Below are 14,465 nucleotides of genomic sequence, written 5' to 3' on the forward strand. Positions count from 1 at the left end.
ATGAACGAATACTTACCAATTTCAATGAAATAATATTTTGAATAACATAATATGACATTAAAACTTGTATTCTGATGTTCAAATTGTAAATTAAATACTGATGGGAAATAATTTTTGATTAATAAAACAATTTATTATTGAACGTAACCCACCATATTGACACTCAGCAACCGTTAATATTTGAACGAGTTATACTTACCTATACACCATGCTATATGACATAACATAAATTCGATATTATAATAAGTAATAGGCGTCTAGTATCTACACACATTTTATGAGTACAATATAATGAACATCTTCTGGTCAGTAATTTTATAGAAAAATCGTAAATTTAGAACTTCGTTTCAAAAATAAGTTTACAAAAAATTATCAATAATAATATATTACTTATACTTTATAACTATATTACTATTTTCTATAGTTAGGTTTAATTTTATTGTAATGATATTATGTTAATGTATATTTGTTTACATCCGCTATTTTTTTTTCAACAATTCGAATATAATTAATTTTCATTTTGACTTAGATTTTAGAATAACAGAACAACTTGTATAATATGGAGTCCTTTATTATTATTAAAAAGTTTCAGCTTGAACGAGTTTACCAAAGTTCTATGTATTTATTTAAATAGAAAAATGACGGTCTAATTCATACTATTACTCGTATTGTTTTTTTCAAGATAAGTTAGGTTAGTAGGCTATTTGTAGTAAAATTATATTATTCATGTGAAAAATAATTTATTCGGATATAGATGCTCCAGTACCTATTATTGAACAATGTCCGTTTTCTTGTCTTTTGTTTTAACCTAACCTTTCCCGTGACTATTTCTTTCCTATATTTTATCCTAATCATTATTTTAAAATAATCCTTAAACAGAATGATGAAACTGCCCAATAAGATACATCATTTCTAATATGATTTATTATTACAGTTATTAAATTTTACTATTATTAAAATTATTTCATTATCATTTTTATGGTTAATTAGATAAATATTTTGAATTGCGTTCAAACCATTTAAACACACAAACGTATATATGTATATATTAATAAATAATAATATAATATAAATATGTATACACATAGAAATTTGAAGTTGTATTAACTCCAAATGTTCTCATTGCTAAACACGACATTTGCACGTCGATTTTCACTTACTGCGACTGGGCGGTTGTTTTAACACTATCTATTGTTCACGCTATAATTTTAACATAAATTCTTATTGGAGTTATAACAACACCAGATTTGGTTTTAAATTAACATTATTTATGTGTTTTTCTGATGACATATTACGTATTTCTACTACTAAAAATAGTTAAAAAGAACACACTATTGAAGGTTGAATCAAATAATATGTACTTTTGAATTTAACTGTCATAAATAAGTTAGGTTAACAATAAACAATATTATAATAATAAATTCTTTGGAAAAAGAAGTGTCAAGATTTTTTTCTCAGTTGATGAGTTTTGAACCCTCAAGGCCTCAACTATCTTGATTAAATTTACCTAACCTATATGTCGCCTAAAATCCTACACGCTAAACCATTAGACTACCTATCGGGACTTATAGGTATGTATTAAAATTCACTATTTAAACAAGACGTTAAAATATTATAGAATTAGGTTCGTTCAATAATAATTTATTATATAGGTAACAAAGGTGCCTGCAGAGAGGGGCCAGTGGATGCCATTGCACCCACTGATATTTTTTAATAAACAAAAAAATGATTGTGCATGTGAGATTCATAACTTTATTTTATAAAATTTCGGAGTTCATAATTGCCCGTATTAGTGAATCACGTGCTGCACGAATTAAATTTTTGATCATCTTAGTTCTACTAAAATAACATAATGTTATTGCTAGTAGGTATATGTGAATATAATATAACATGCATTTCATTTTGCACCCTCTGAGCTGATTTTCTGCAGGCGCCCTTGATAGGTAACAAAGAAAAAGAGTAAGTATCAGTATTAAGAAGAAGTACACAGTCTACCTATCTAGTAATAAACTAGAGGGTTCAAACTAATTAACCAAAATCAAAACTCTGAGCTCACCTTTCCCACCAGTTCAAATATATTTTTATTCTATTCATAACTAATTGTTTGCTTTATACTACCTAATCTTAAAGACTCATTTGAAATTGTATGCCTTGGAAACAAATTTTAGGTATACTATACCTAGGTACTGATTGTATGTATATCGACCCTATTTTGATCACAACTGTAAAATTAATAATAACGTTTTATTGTGTTTGTAGTCAAATAACTCCATAGCCGCGTTATCACAATAACATTGAGTAGTAAAATTTACAATTTTATTTTGACTCAAATCAAATTTTAGTTAGTAATGGTTACAACTTTACAAATATATTACATTGACGAAAATACTATTTAAACTTAAAATTAAAATAACTAAAAATAACTACATAAAATTATTAGTTTAATATTATAATGATGTGTTTGATGTAATCTAACCAGTGATCTTAAAATAACAAATTATAATTGTTGAGTTTTAACAACACTGGGACCGTCTAAATACTATTATATTCTTAAAACAGAAATATTGGTATTAAAAACAAACTTTATACAATTTTAAAATTAACTATTTCAATAGTTTTAAAATGAGACCTATATTGATTTTAATTGAAACATAAATAAATTTATCAAAACAACAAAGTATCTTAATTTTACTATTAACAATTTGTTGCTTTAAAATGTTTAATGCTCAACACTGGTTATTTAAATTAACGCTTTATTGAGGTTTCACTTAACAAAAAAAACTATTAAACCGAGTTTTTAGTATGTGACATCAGAGTTAGGAGTTAATACAACTCCAAATTTCTATGTGTAATATTTCTATAGGTAATAATAACCTGAAAACTGCAATAATAATGTAATCAAATTTAATTAATAATTATAATAACTATGTTTACTTACTGGCACACTATAAAGTCTATATTATAGTTACAGAAATGTCCACCACCATAAAAGCACACCTTCTCTTAAACGTGTCGCCGGATTTTGAACCCCTCCACTCTCGTTCCAGCATCAGTTGTATATAAGTAGCTAGCCGACTTCTACGACCACGCACACGCATCACGGCCGAATCTCGAACTGCTACATTGGCGTAATAACGAGAAACCGTTCACGGTATACCTGTTCACTGTTCATAATCAGGTAAAATTATCATATTTTTAACAACTTTATTATAATAATATATCGTTTGTAGAAAATCATTACCAATTCAAATCACGTTCTGGCTGCGAAATGCATACGTTAAATTATTAAATTTATTGTTATCTTGTCAGGTTTACTGGAAAAACCATTCTGTTGTCCAAGCTTATACGATTATATTATTATATTACCATTATTCATGTGTATGGAATATGTATATGTAACTAGAAATGTAACATTTAGGAAAAATTTAAAAATTTAATTTTTCGTTTTAAAGTACAGCCTTAATTTGAACATTGATAATATAAAAGTTTGAAATATTTTTCAATTAAATTTAAAAATATATGTCATTAGTTTGACTTAACTTTTAATCTTAAAAAATTTTTATGACGTTGTAATTATAGATTTGTATATTTTGATTTTTTAAATAAACTGAATCTTTTAATTAACCATATTACCTAAAGAAAATAACCCTACATAATATTAAACATAAATAATCATTAAAATATTGTCGTTCTGAAATTTCAAGTATTACAAAATTTTCATTTTAGAAATTTATAAAATGAAAATTTTCTACCATCATCTTGAATAAATACAATAATAATAATATTCTTATGATACAGTAATAACCTAGATGGAGTATTATTGAGAAGCTTTCTGACATTATATCTCATCATAAATCAAATCTATGCAGCAACATATATTTGAATACATATACTCGCGTATTATTGTATTACTTGAACAAAACAAAATAATTATAATTTATATTGTTTTCCAGTCAATACTTTAACATGGCAATTCGTCTGTCAGCCAATATTTGATCAAATTTCAATTAAAAACAAGATTATAAATTATCTGAGTATTACAGTTCAAACAAACTATTTTCGTTTTTGAAATTTCCACCAAAAAGCGATCCGCTTTTCACCAGTTTTGACAGCTCTTAAAATATTGTGATTGGCAGCGGATGATGATAATAATATATTACAGTGTCCAGTGCAATTCGTCTAGTCTGTGATTGTAAATATCTAGATCCTTAAATTCCCCAATGGAATAAAGAAAATCGTTAACACGCATATAGTGCATTTATCATTAAAATTATAAAATCAGGTAGAGTTTTAACGATATTAATACATATTTTGATGATTATCACCTTGAGTATAATATTATAATAATATTGTAAGTTTTAATCTGATGCAATGTTTATACCTAATATGCAACAAATTTCCGTTACAGGAAAAAATATTATTTACTATTATCTGTTGTCGTAATGCGTTGTTCTCAATCAAATCATTTTATTTTATTTTTTATAAGTTATTAAAATAATTCACTTAAATGAATTTTGTCTTTGTGTATTTAAATTATGTTACATTTATTAGTTATTATTAGGGCTAAAAAAGACCTTAAAAATAAATAATAAGTGATTCTAAGTCAACCATTTTTTTTTCTTATAATGATTTAAATGTATTGCTAATTCCATATAGGAAAAAAAAAATTGATCTAAATGTGTATGGGATATGATGTTATTAATTATAGAATTTTATACATTTCAAACAAACTATCTATTACGGTAAACTTTTATGAGAAATTTCCTATTACACCACTCTTATAAAATTGAATATATATGTTGTTTTTACTAAAAAAAATATTGGCCATTATTCCATTAAAAATTGGAATTTTCAATTTCGAAAAAAATAAATTGTAATATATTAATAGATTTTAAAAGTAAATAATTCAAATTGTATATAAAAATAAAAGGTAAAAAGAGTAAACATTGAAAAATTTAATTGCTTAATGTAATCGTATTATATTAATGTAATATAGTTAAATTTTCGTTTAATATAACGGCATTGATATTTTTTAAAACGAATTTAGTCAAGTTCAATTAAGAAAACATGTAGCATTAAATAATTGACGTTACGAATAAAAACGTTCAAAAGTTGTATAATGTTTGCATGCAATGTACTTGTGAAAACTTAAGTAGGTAAGTGTTCGCTGAACTTTGAAGAAAACATGATGAGCTTCACAATTTACAGTTTGTACATAATTTATATTATATACTATATTATACCACTTAAATGTAAAGTTATTTTCATATGAACTTAAAATTTATATAACAATTAATTATTTTATTTTTTTAATAATAAATTAATTTTTTCTCATTAATAACTTTAAATTTATATTATAATACCTACTAAGACTTATCCAAACTTAAATGTTTATAAATAAATAAATTATTCTTTAAAAATTTGATTTTTTATATAATCATTTTAGACATTTACCTAATGTATGAGATAATAATAAAAATTATAGATTTAAAAATAACTAATGAAAAAAAATAGTATAATAACTTGTATTTTGTTGTCAACATTTAGTATTAGATATAGATTCTTTAAAGGAGGTATACATAAAAACATTTTTTATATAAAAAATCTCAAATATTGAGTTAGAAAACGTCAATTAAAAATAACAAAGCGTAATACTTAATAAATAATAATATCCAATAAATTATAATAAATGCATATTAGCGTATACTAATATTAATTCACAGTAGTCAAAACAATCTACTACACTCAACAGTCTACAATGTAGGAAGTGTCAATCAAATATTTATAAAACGTGCATGCTTCACAGTTGCCTATAAACTATACATAAAGTACACACTTATATTTTTATATTTTTATACTTATATTTTCCAAATATTTACGTCTTTAATTCGTTCATTAACTTATAAATTTCCAATTCACAAGTATTGCGGTCTATAATTTAAAAAAAAAATCATGATCAAAAATCAATGATTGGTAAACTATAAATTTAGGTCCTAGGATCTTTTTATATCACTTATTGTTATTTTAAAAATCTTGAGAGTTACATAGGCACAAGACACTTACGTATCAAAAACATAATATGTTTAATGTAAATGCATTTTATAAAAATTTGGGTTTTTATATCATAAAATTTGTATTATATAGTATGGTATTTTAAAATATAAACTATACGGCTTAATTATTTATACATTTTTGATAGAATCAAATGAATATTTGACATTTTTTTCTATTTACTATTTGAGACGATACAATTTTCACGAGTTAACTTGTAAGTGCTACCAAAGAAAGAAATTATTTTTAAGCATCGACTCCTAAATTTGAATTTATATCCTTATTCTTTGTAGGTATTTACTCTAAATAAAAATATATACAACGATAATATTATATAGTAGATCAAATGTTATACAAAAGCCTAATCTTGTTAGTATAAAAACATTCAACTATTGAAAAAATACAAGTTAACATTTGTTATGCTAACAAATTGTGTTGTCAATATTTAGACAAATAATTGAGAAAAATAATCATAACACTTCAGAAGATAATATCTGAAATAATTAATTTTCTGAAGACTATGTCATACAATTATAAAACTTAAGAATTTTTTTAATATTTAAATTAACAAAATTATTTAACATTTTATGCATATTAAAACATTATACAAAAAATTAAGAATTAACTAACTAATTATGACTTGTTAAAAAACAAAATAATTTAGTCGGTGATAAAAGGAAAGTGACTAATGTTGATAGTATTAGATAAAAGGATTGTGATGTTTCATAAAAGAAGATAGTCTCGTACAACAGGAAAATTCTACAATCAATTTTTTCATGCGCCTATTTGTGGGCCAAGTGTTGAATGCCCTCGCTATAGCCTATAGATCATAATTTAATATAAATCACCATCGCCCAAATCCAAAATCCTTATGTCAAAAATTTCATAAATATAACTTATTTACTTTAGATAATTATACGATATTATATTATTTGTACAGGTCGTAAAACGGTAATTATGACTATCGCCGTCCATTGGTTTAGAAACGGCTTAAGGTTGCATGACAACCCAGCCTTGATTGAAGCTCAAAACAATGCCGATAATCTTATTACACTGTTCATTTTTGATGAAACAACATTCAGTAAGTATAATTAATACATAGAATATGAATATCATGTATCATATGACGTGTGTTTTTACAAAATTTATGAATATTTAAAATTAAAATCATTACCTACCTATTAGTCTGCAGCGTGTATAAACTACTACATATATACATCGCAGTTAAATCTTAAACCACAAATAATTAATAATTAATTAAAATTATTTGTAATAGGTATATATAATATATATGGATAATTATAAATAGATTAAGAAAAATCTTAAAAAGTAATTAAATGTTTTATTAATTAATATTGGTCTCTCTCAAATACTCGTTTGAATAACTTTTTTTATTGGATATTAATGACACTTTATAATATCATATGACTGAATTTCTTTTGTTTATATTATTTTGTGTAAATGTTAGTATTTTGTTTTGCTAACTAACAGTTGTATACTACAAATAGAATAACAGTATATAAATCTTAGCTTTTTTTAATAACATAAGTTTTTTGTTTATTTTTTAAAAAAAAATCTTACTATAGAAAATTTCACATGAAAATTATCTTACAATCAAAGTGTCAACCCAACATAAATTTTTTGTTTACTATACCTCATTTAAATCAAATATTGTGAGTTCCGTGCTGATACCTATGTTAATTTTTGATATAATAGACTAATAATACTAAATTTAATTTAACCTAACCTGTTTTATACTAGATATTTTGTTTATTTAGATACAAAATGGTATGGGTACAATCGGTTGCGTTTTCTTCTGGAAAGTTTAAAAGACCTGAATAATAATTTAACTTTAGTTGGAGGACATTTGTATATACTTCAAGGATCTCCTGTCAAAATATTTAAAATGATAAAAGAAAAGATTGGGCTGGATTTTATTACTTTTGAACAGGTATTATTATTATTAAACACATATTTTATTAATTAAATAATATTAAATCAAACTTAAACATTTAAAATTTCAGGACTGTGACCATATTGGTAAAAATCGTGATGATAAGGTGAAGATGTTTTGCAATGAAAATGAAATAAAATACATTGAGAAAGTTTCTCATACACTGTGGAATCCAAAATTAGTAATCGAAAAAAACGGTGGAATAGCTCCATTCACTTATAAACAGTTCCAAGTGAATAGTTAATAATAATGTTTTTACAATAAATAATAATGCACATCTAATATGTTAGAATACAGTGAATAAAATTGGTCAACCTCCAAAGCCGGTTGGTAATATTGATTGGTTGAGTACAATTTTTGAAGAACTTCCAACTTCTATTCTAGATGAATTTAAGGTATTTTTATCTAAAAAATGTATGCACATTATATTAGTATCTAAATTTAAAATATTTAAATATTATATTTTGTTCACATTTTTTATCACTAATTAGTGATTGTTACTGGCATTAATTAATTTTTAGGTGTTAAATAATCCAACTCCGGAAAGCTTTGGACTTTATCCAGAATTTCCAGAAAATCTAATATCTTCACATCGTTGGTATGGTGGTGAGACCAGAGCTCTAGAGCAATTGAATGAACGACTTGAATATGAAAAAGAAGCATTCGTTAATGGGTTTTATTTGCCTAATCAAGTAAATCCTGATCTTTTAAGCCCATCGTCCAGCCTAAGCGCTGCCTTACGATATGGATGCTTATCCATAAGAAAGTAATGGATATAATTTCGGAAATCAGTAATATAAGTTTCTTTATTTAGACATTAATTTATTGTTAGGTTTTACTGGGAACTTTCAAAACTTTTTATCAAACAATTCGAAGGAGATTTATTACCTCAGTACAGTGTTACCAGTCAACTGATTTGGAGAGATTATTTTTACACTATGTCTATTGAAAACAAAAACTTTGGCCAGATGGAGGATAATCCAGCGTGCATTTCAATACCTTGGAATGATATTAAAATTCCGGAAAATAAAAAGATGTTAGAATGTTGGAAAACCGGCAAAACTGGATATCCTTTCATTGACGCTGGGATGAGACAATTGATGCAGGTGCTTATATTTATCAGTTTTGCGTATTTTAATGTACCTGCTTATATAAAAATATCATTCCCCTTTTCACACCATCCTCATTGTTTATCTAGGAAGGGTGGGTTCATCACGTAGTGCGAAATTCATTAGCTTGTTTTTTGACAAGAGGCGATCTCTGGATTAGCTGGGTTGAAGGGTTGAATCATTTTATGAAGTATTTGTTAGATGCTGATTTTTCTGTGTGCTCCGGTAATTGGATTTGGGTATCGAGCTCTACATTTGAACAACTGTTGGACTGTCCTTTATGCGTTTGTCCTGTTAATTACGGTTTAAGGCTCGATCCATCTGGAGAATACATTAAGTAAGATTGTTAAATAAGGACATTTTAAAAATAAACATCTATATTAATATAATGTTCACAGACGATATATTCCTGAATTAAAAAATATGCCCATTGAATTTCTATACGAACCGTGGAAATGTCCTGAATCAGTTCAAAAACAGGTAGGATGCATTATTGGCAAAGACTATCCTAATTGCATTGTCAACCATACAAAAGTTTCACGAGGAAACAGAAAGGTAAGAAAATCTACTCGTTTAGACAAGTTTTCCACTTGTAGCTAAAGGCTTGCAAATTCTCAAGGTATCTAACACTTATAAAGATTTAATTTACTCATGCAATAATTGAGCGTATTTTAAACCAAGTTTTTTCTCACATGACACTTATGGTCTTTGAATAAAATATAAAATATAAATTCTGATACATCGGTCTTTCCTCTCAAAATAACATTATAAGTTCTATATTATCATACTATACATTTACATTACTATATGAAGTATTGTATTAACGACATTTTTAAGTATCTGCATATTAAGTAGTTTAAAAATGAATAGTAATTATTTTACAATATTTTTATAGATTAAATTTGAATTATTTTAACTTTAGAAAATGCTGGCATTACGTGCTTCGATGACAAATGAGCACATGGTACCTCATTGTTGTCCTTCAGATCGCGAAGAAGCTCAAAAATTTATGTTCCTTCCTGATGAATGCATGCAACAATTGCTTCCTTTGGACAACGACGATAGCGAAATGTATGATTTCTACAAATGTAATTAAAGTCTAAAATAAAATATAAACAAAGCCCATGCTATTCCTGCCCAGTACGATTCTATGTTTCTCATAAAAACTAATCATAATATGTCAAAATATTTTATTGCCTCTACAATAAGTCTCTAAGTCATATCTGATATTTTTTTTAATATTCTACCTATTATAATTATGTGTGTTTATATACTAGTTAAAATATTTATTACTTACTTGTGTAGTTATGTTACAATCTATAAGTTTTTTTATTTATTTTTAGTGAAATTAATATAGAATGGTTTAAATTATCTAACAAAATAAAACAATAAAAATGTATTTAAATAAATTACTATACACATATATAAGGTGCATATAATTCTAAAATTAAGAAATATTAGTTTAAATTTTGAAAAAAGATACCACTTTTCATCACTCAATTGAATAACTTATTACTGTTTCAATACACTATTAGCTTTTAATTTATAATCTAAATTACCTATATTTGTCTTGATAAATAGACAATAAAGATTTTTAAAAATGATAATACTCATGCAACATTTTAACTAAAAATAAAATTGAATACATACATACAAATATATATTAAACTGTATTTATAAATTGTATGTGCACTACCCTTCAAATTAGCCATACGTATCCATTACAAATTACTAATTTAAGTATTTAATTTTAGTATTAATGTTTCAGAATTTACACATTAAAAGTGTGTATAATGTAGAGTTATCAGAAACGTTGTTCTATACCTATATTCCTATACAAGTATATACGGAAATATTATCTTATATTGTTAAATTAAATTATTATTTATTTATTTTTTTTTTTTACGATATATATTCAATATTGAAATATGTATTTATCATTAAGTTAATCTTAAAAAAAAACACTATTTAAACTTTAATAATCATTATTACCTGCTCCTACTCTGTCAATTTTAGAATATCACTTAGTTTTATTTTACATTTAAATACTTATAGCCAAATCTACTTATTTACAATATTCATTTAAGTATTCATTATTATATATGTTACATAGGTATATATTTATATAAAATAGAGTTTTGTCTGATTATTTTAAATTTGTAATAATATTAATAGTATTCAAAATCATTTAATAAATATATATAATTTATGTAGTGATATGACATCGCAGTGCTCATTATCGACATACATATATTTTAATTCCTTCCCTATCATTATTGGTACGTCTGTATTAATTATTTGAAATCGACCATTACTATAATATGAGTATGTCACGGTCGAACGGTAAACTCTATGTTGTGTGAATACTAAGTACTAACTATCGGTCACTATATTATACACCGAGGCTCACAAACCTATAATACGTATATGATCTAATCATCTAAAACAGACAATTGCACGGTCACTGATCATCAATAAATATTAATTGTTAGGCATATTAAAAGTAATAAAAGTATATTGAATAAATGAAGTGAAAGAGCATTATGTTTTTAACGTTCCTTGACTGTTCAAAATTCTAAAACATTAGACCCGTGATCTTCGTTTGAAACAGAGACACAATAATTACACCTTATATAGTGCCAATGCGCCTTTTTTATTACTTATTCCTATTGAAAAAAATAACACTAAACTAATATTTTTTTAAAAACTACTAGTTGAGTACTAATTAGTTATAATAAATTTAGTGCAGTGTAGAAACTAGTGCCTTGGATGTAATTCATTGTTAACAAATTCAAATGTACATGAATGAAATAAGTTTAAATCACCACAAATTTTTATAAACTCTTGGCATGTTAAAATTAAAATCATTTTTAAAAAATTATATGAATTACTTAAATTGAATTTAAAGAAAAAAATAAAAAATTAGATCTTTGTGATTACCAAATAATTTATTATCTCTCTCCCAAAACAAAAAAAAAATAATTATTATTATTATATACCTACATTTTATAAACAAGTTAGTAGTTATGAAAACCTTATTTTATAGTTATTATAAGTCACACATTATTTAAGTGTATACAATTCATAAATAAATAATATTAAAAGATCTCGTGTTTCAAAATTGTTTTAATTAAATACTATGAGGCATGTGCAATTAATAATAATAATAATAAACAGTTTTCTTTATGTAAAAAGTTATTTTATTTTATAATTCTAACAGAACCTATCCTGGTTTAACTACTAATTTATTTATTTTAGAAGTCAATTAAAATTTCTATATTTGGTCTTTCAGTCTCAAGTTGTTGTTTTGGACTAATTATCACAAGAATCAGAATTGATAACACAATAATATCATTCAATATATTAACTATCAAAACTACTCTCCTGCAGAGTTCATAACACTATCAAATACATCTTCACCGACTTCCGTACAGAACCAATAGAATTCAAAATTTCCGGAATCATTGGATAAATCACTCAATCAAGATTCAAGACCCAGACTCCAATGATATTGAGAAAAATATACAAGGACAAAATATCAGATTTATGCGACCTGTTTGGTGACGAGTGTCGACCAATAAATTATGTGGTGAGTAGGTGAGGGCTGTTGAAATATAAGCACTAATGATGATACTAATAGTATGTTGCATTCCGCAATATTAAATGACTGGTTTTGCATCATAATTCATAGTAATAATAAAAATTAAGTAAAAATTAAAAATAGCTTCCCGGCCACTTTAGATGACTAGGTGTCAATGTTCTCTGTAATAAGTAGCAAAATCACTAACACAGAAAGGCGTTGGTGACAGTAGATGAAGCAGTAGGCAACATTATGTCTCCACTCAGAATCTAAAAACCAACATCTATAAACATAAACATTATTTTGAATAAATAAATTCAATTTAAAACAAAAACCACTTAAAAATTATACTAAAATTTATTTAATATATTTTTTCTATGATTATACTTTTGTTGTACATCACTTCATGTAGACCGCATTAACTACTTTTTCTGTGGTGTCAGATGTGTATACATGATACAGGCAATATTATAATAGGCCATTAATAATTATAAAATAATAATAATAAAATTGTTTTTATGTGCTCAGGGAGTATTACGTAGACCTTTCATCTACCTAGCTCTTTATATGTCCATTCAACATTGTGGAAATGTATTAAGAACTTATCTATATCATATAATATGATGGATTTCGACTTAAAATGATGAATTATTACTACGATCTTAAAGACTGGTTATGGAAAACTTAAAACTATTGATATAATATTTCACTCATTAACACTCAAAGGAGGACCCACTCCATTGGGAGTGAAGTCCACACACATGTGGAAATTCTCTTTTTAGAGAAGGGGGTACAAGTGCTACACACTGCACTCTACCCCTCCCAAGCGAAAATACTTCGATAAAGACCCTGATGGTCGTTTCAAAAAAAACAAATTTGTAAAAAAAAAATTAACACTCGAATACATACTAATATCTACTTCTTAATAAGGCTTCATATTTTGTATCCGCAACACTGTTAGCTCTATCGTCGGTATCCCTGCAGGTACCTAGTAGATCTTTTCCACCACCCCCGATGCCCCAAAGTAAACCAGAATTGATGCAAGGATTCGGGCAAGACAAGTTCTTAAGAATAATATTGTTATGATGACTATATTTTCAACAAAGAAATATATTGGAGTGACAAAAAAGTAATGTTACCTCACATAATGAAAATAGTTTTGTCATGTTATCTCAACAAATTCGTAAAGTTGTTATGACAAATAACAGTGATAGATTAACAATAAATAATTTTTTTTAGAAAATACGTTATTTAAACAAAATTTTTTTAACATGATGAATTTTGTACTCGTAACTCAACAGTGAAATTATCCCAATAGTTAAAATAAAATATTAAGATAATTATAGTTGCAACCTTAAATTGTTTTCGTGGCATTGCATTCAAATTTAACACCTTCACTACAGCAACTCACTTAAATCTTGAGCAGTAAGCTCAACAGAACAGTACCCATTTATCCAAATTTTTTTTTTCATTACCTAACGATTAAAGAGTTTGTTCATTTAAAAGTTTATATAATAATATTTTTATTTTAATTAAATACTTACTATTGATTCAAAAAACTGAGACTGTTAAATTTTTTAACTTTATATTATATAATATTAATTTTTATTAAGACATAAAATATAACCTTTATAGAAAAAAAAATTTTAAATTTTAGGAACAACTATATAAATTAATATTATTACTATCAATATAATATCATTTTAAGAATTGTAAAATTAGTTTAGCTGACTATTATATTCGATTAAATATTACATATAATTTACCTATT

The 14,465-nt window shown here is 25.4% G+C and overlaps 1 protein-coding gene across 2 annotated transcripts in view; it reads left to right on the forward strand.

Annotated features, from left to right (window-relative positions):
* LOC114124944 (cryptochrome-1) overlaps positions 1-12,690 on the forward strand; it is a 28,781-nt gene extending 16,091 nt beyond the window's left edge. The window contains exons 2-12 of one of the 2 annotated variants that reach the window (XM_027988396.2): positions 2,966-3,178; positions 6,992-7,132; positions 7,830-8,002; positions 8,076-8,237; positions 8,296-8,400; positions 8,527-8,771; positions 8,838-9,111; positions 9,204-9,451; positions 9,513-9,669; positions 10,037-10,185; positions 12,407-12,690. In XM_027988396.2, the coding sequence (XP_027844197.2) occupies positions 7,009-7,132; positions 7,830-8,002; positions 8,076-8,237; positions 8,296-8,400; positions 8,527-8,771; positions 8,838-9,111; positions 9,204-9,451; positions 9,513-9,669; positions 10,037-10,185; positions 12,407-12,452 (1,683 nt within the window). In that variant the 5' untranslated portion in view covers positions 2,966-3,178; positions 6,992-7,008 and the 3' untranslated portion in view covers positions 12,453-12,690. Of the gene's footprint in view, positions 1-2,965; positions 3,179-6,991; positions 7,133-7,829; positions 8,003-8,075; positions 8,238-8,295; positions 8,401-8,526; positions 8,772-8,837; positions 9,112-9,203; positions 9,452-9,512; positions 9,670-10,036; positions 10,186-10,882; positions 11,186-12,406 lie in introns of those variants that run through there. The other variant, XM_050199815.1, reaches the window with a different exon arrangement.
* Positions 12,691-14,465: the final 1,775 nt, after the last annotated feature.

This window comes from Aphis gossypii, chromosome 2 (assembly GCF_020184175.1).
Source record: "Aphis gossypii isolate Hap1 chromosome 2, ASM2018417v2, whole genome shotgun sequence".
Classification (NCBI taxonomy): domain Eukaryota; kingdom Metazoa; phylum Arthropoda; class Insecta; order Hemiptera; family Aphididae; genus Aphis; species Aphis gossypii.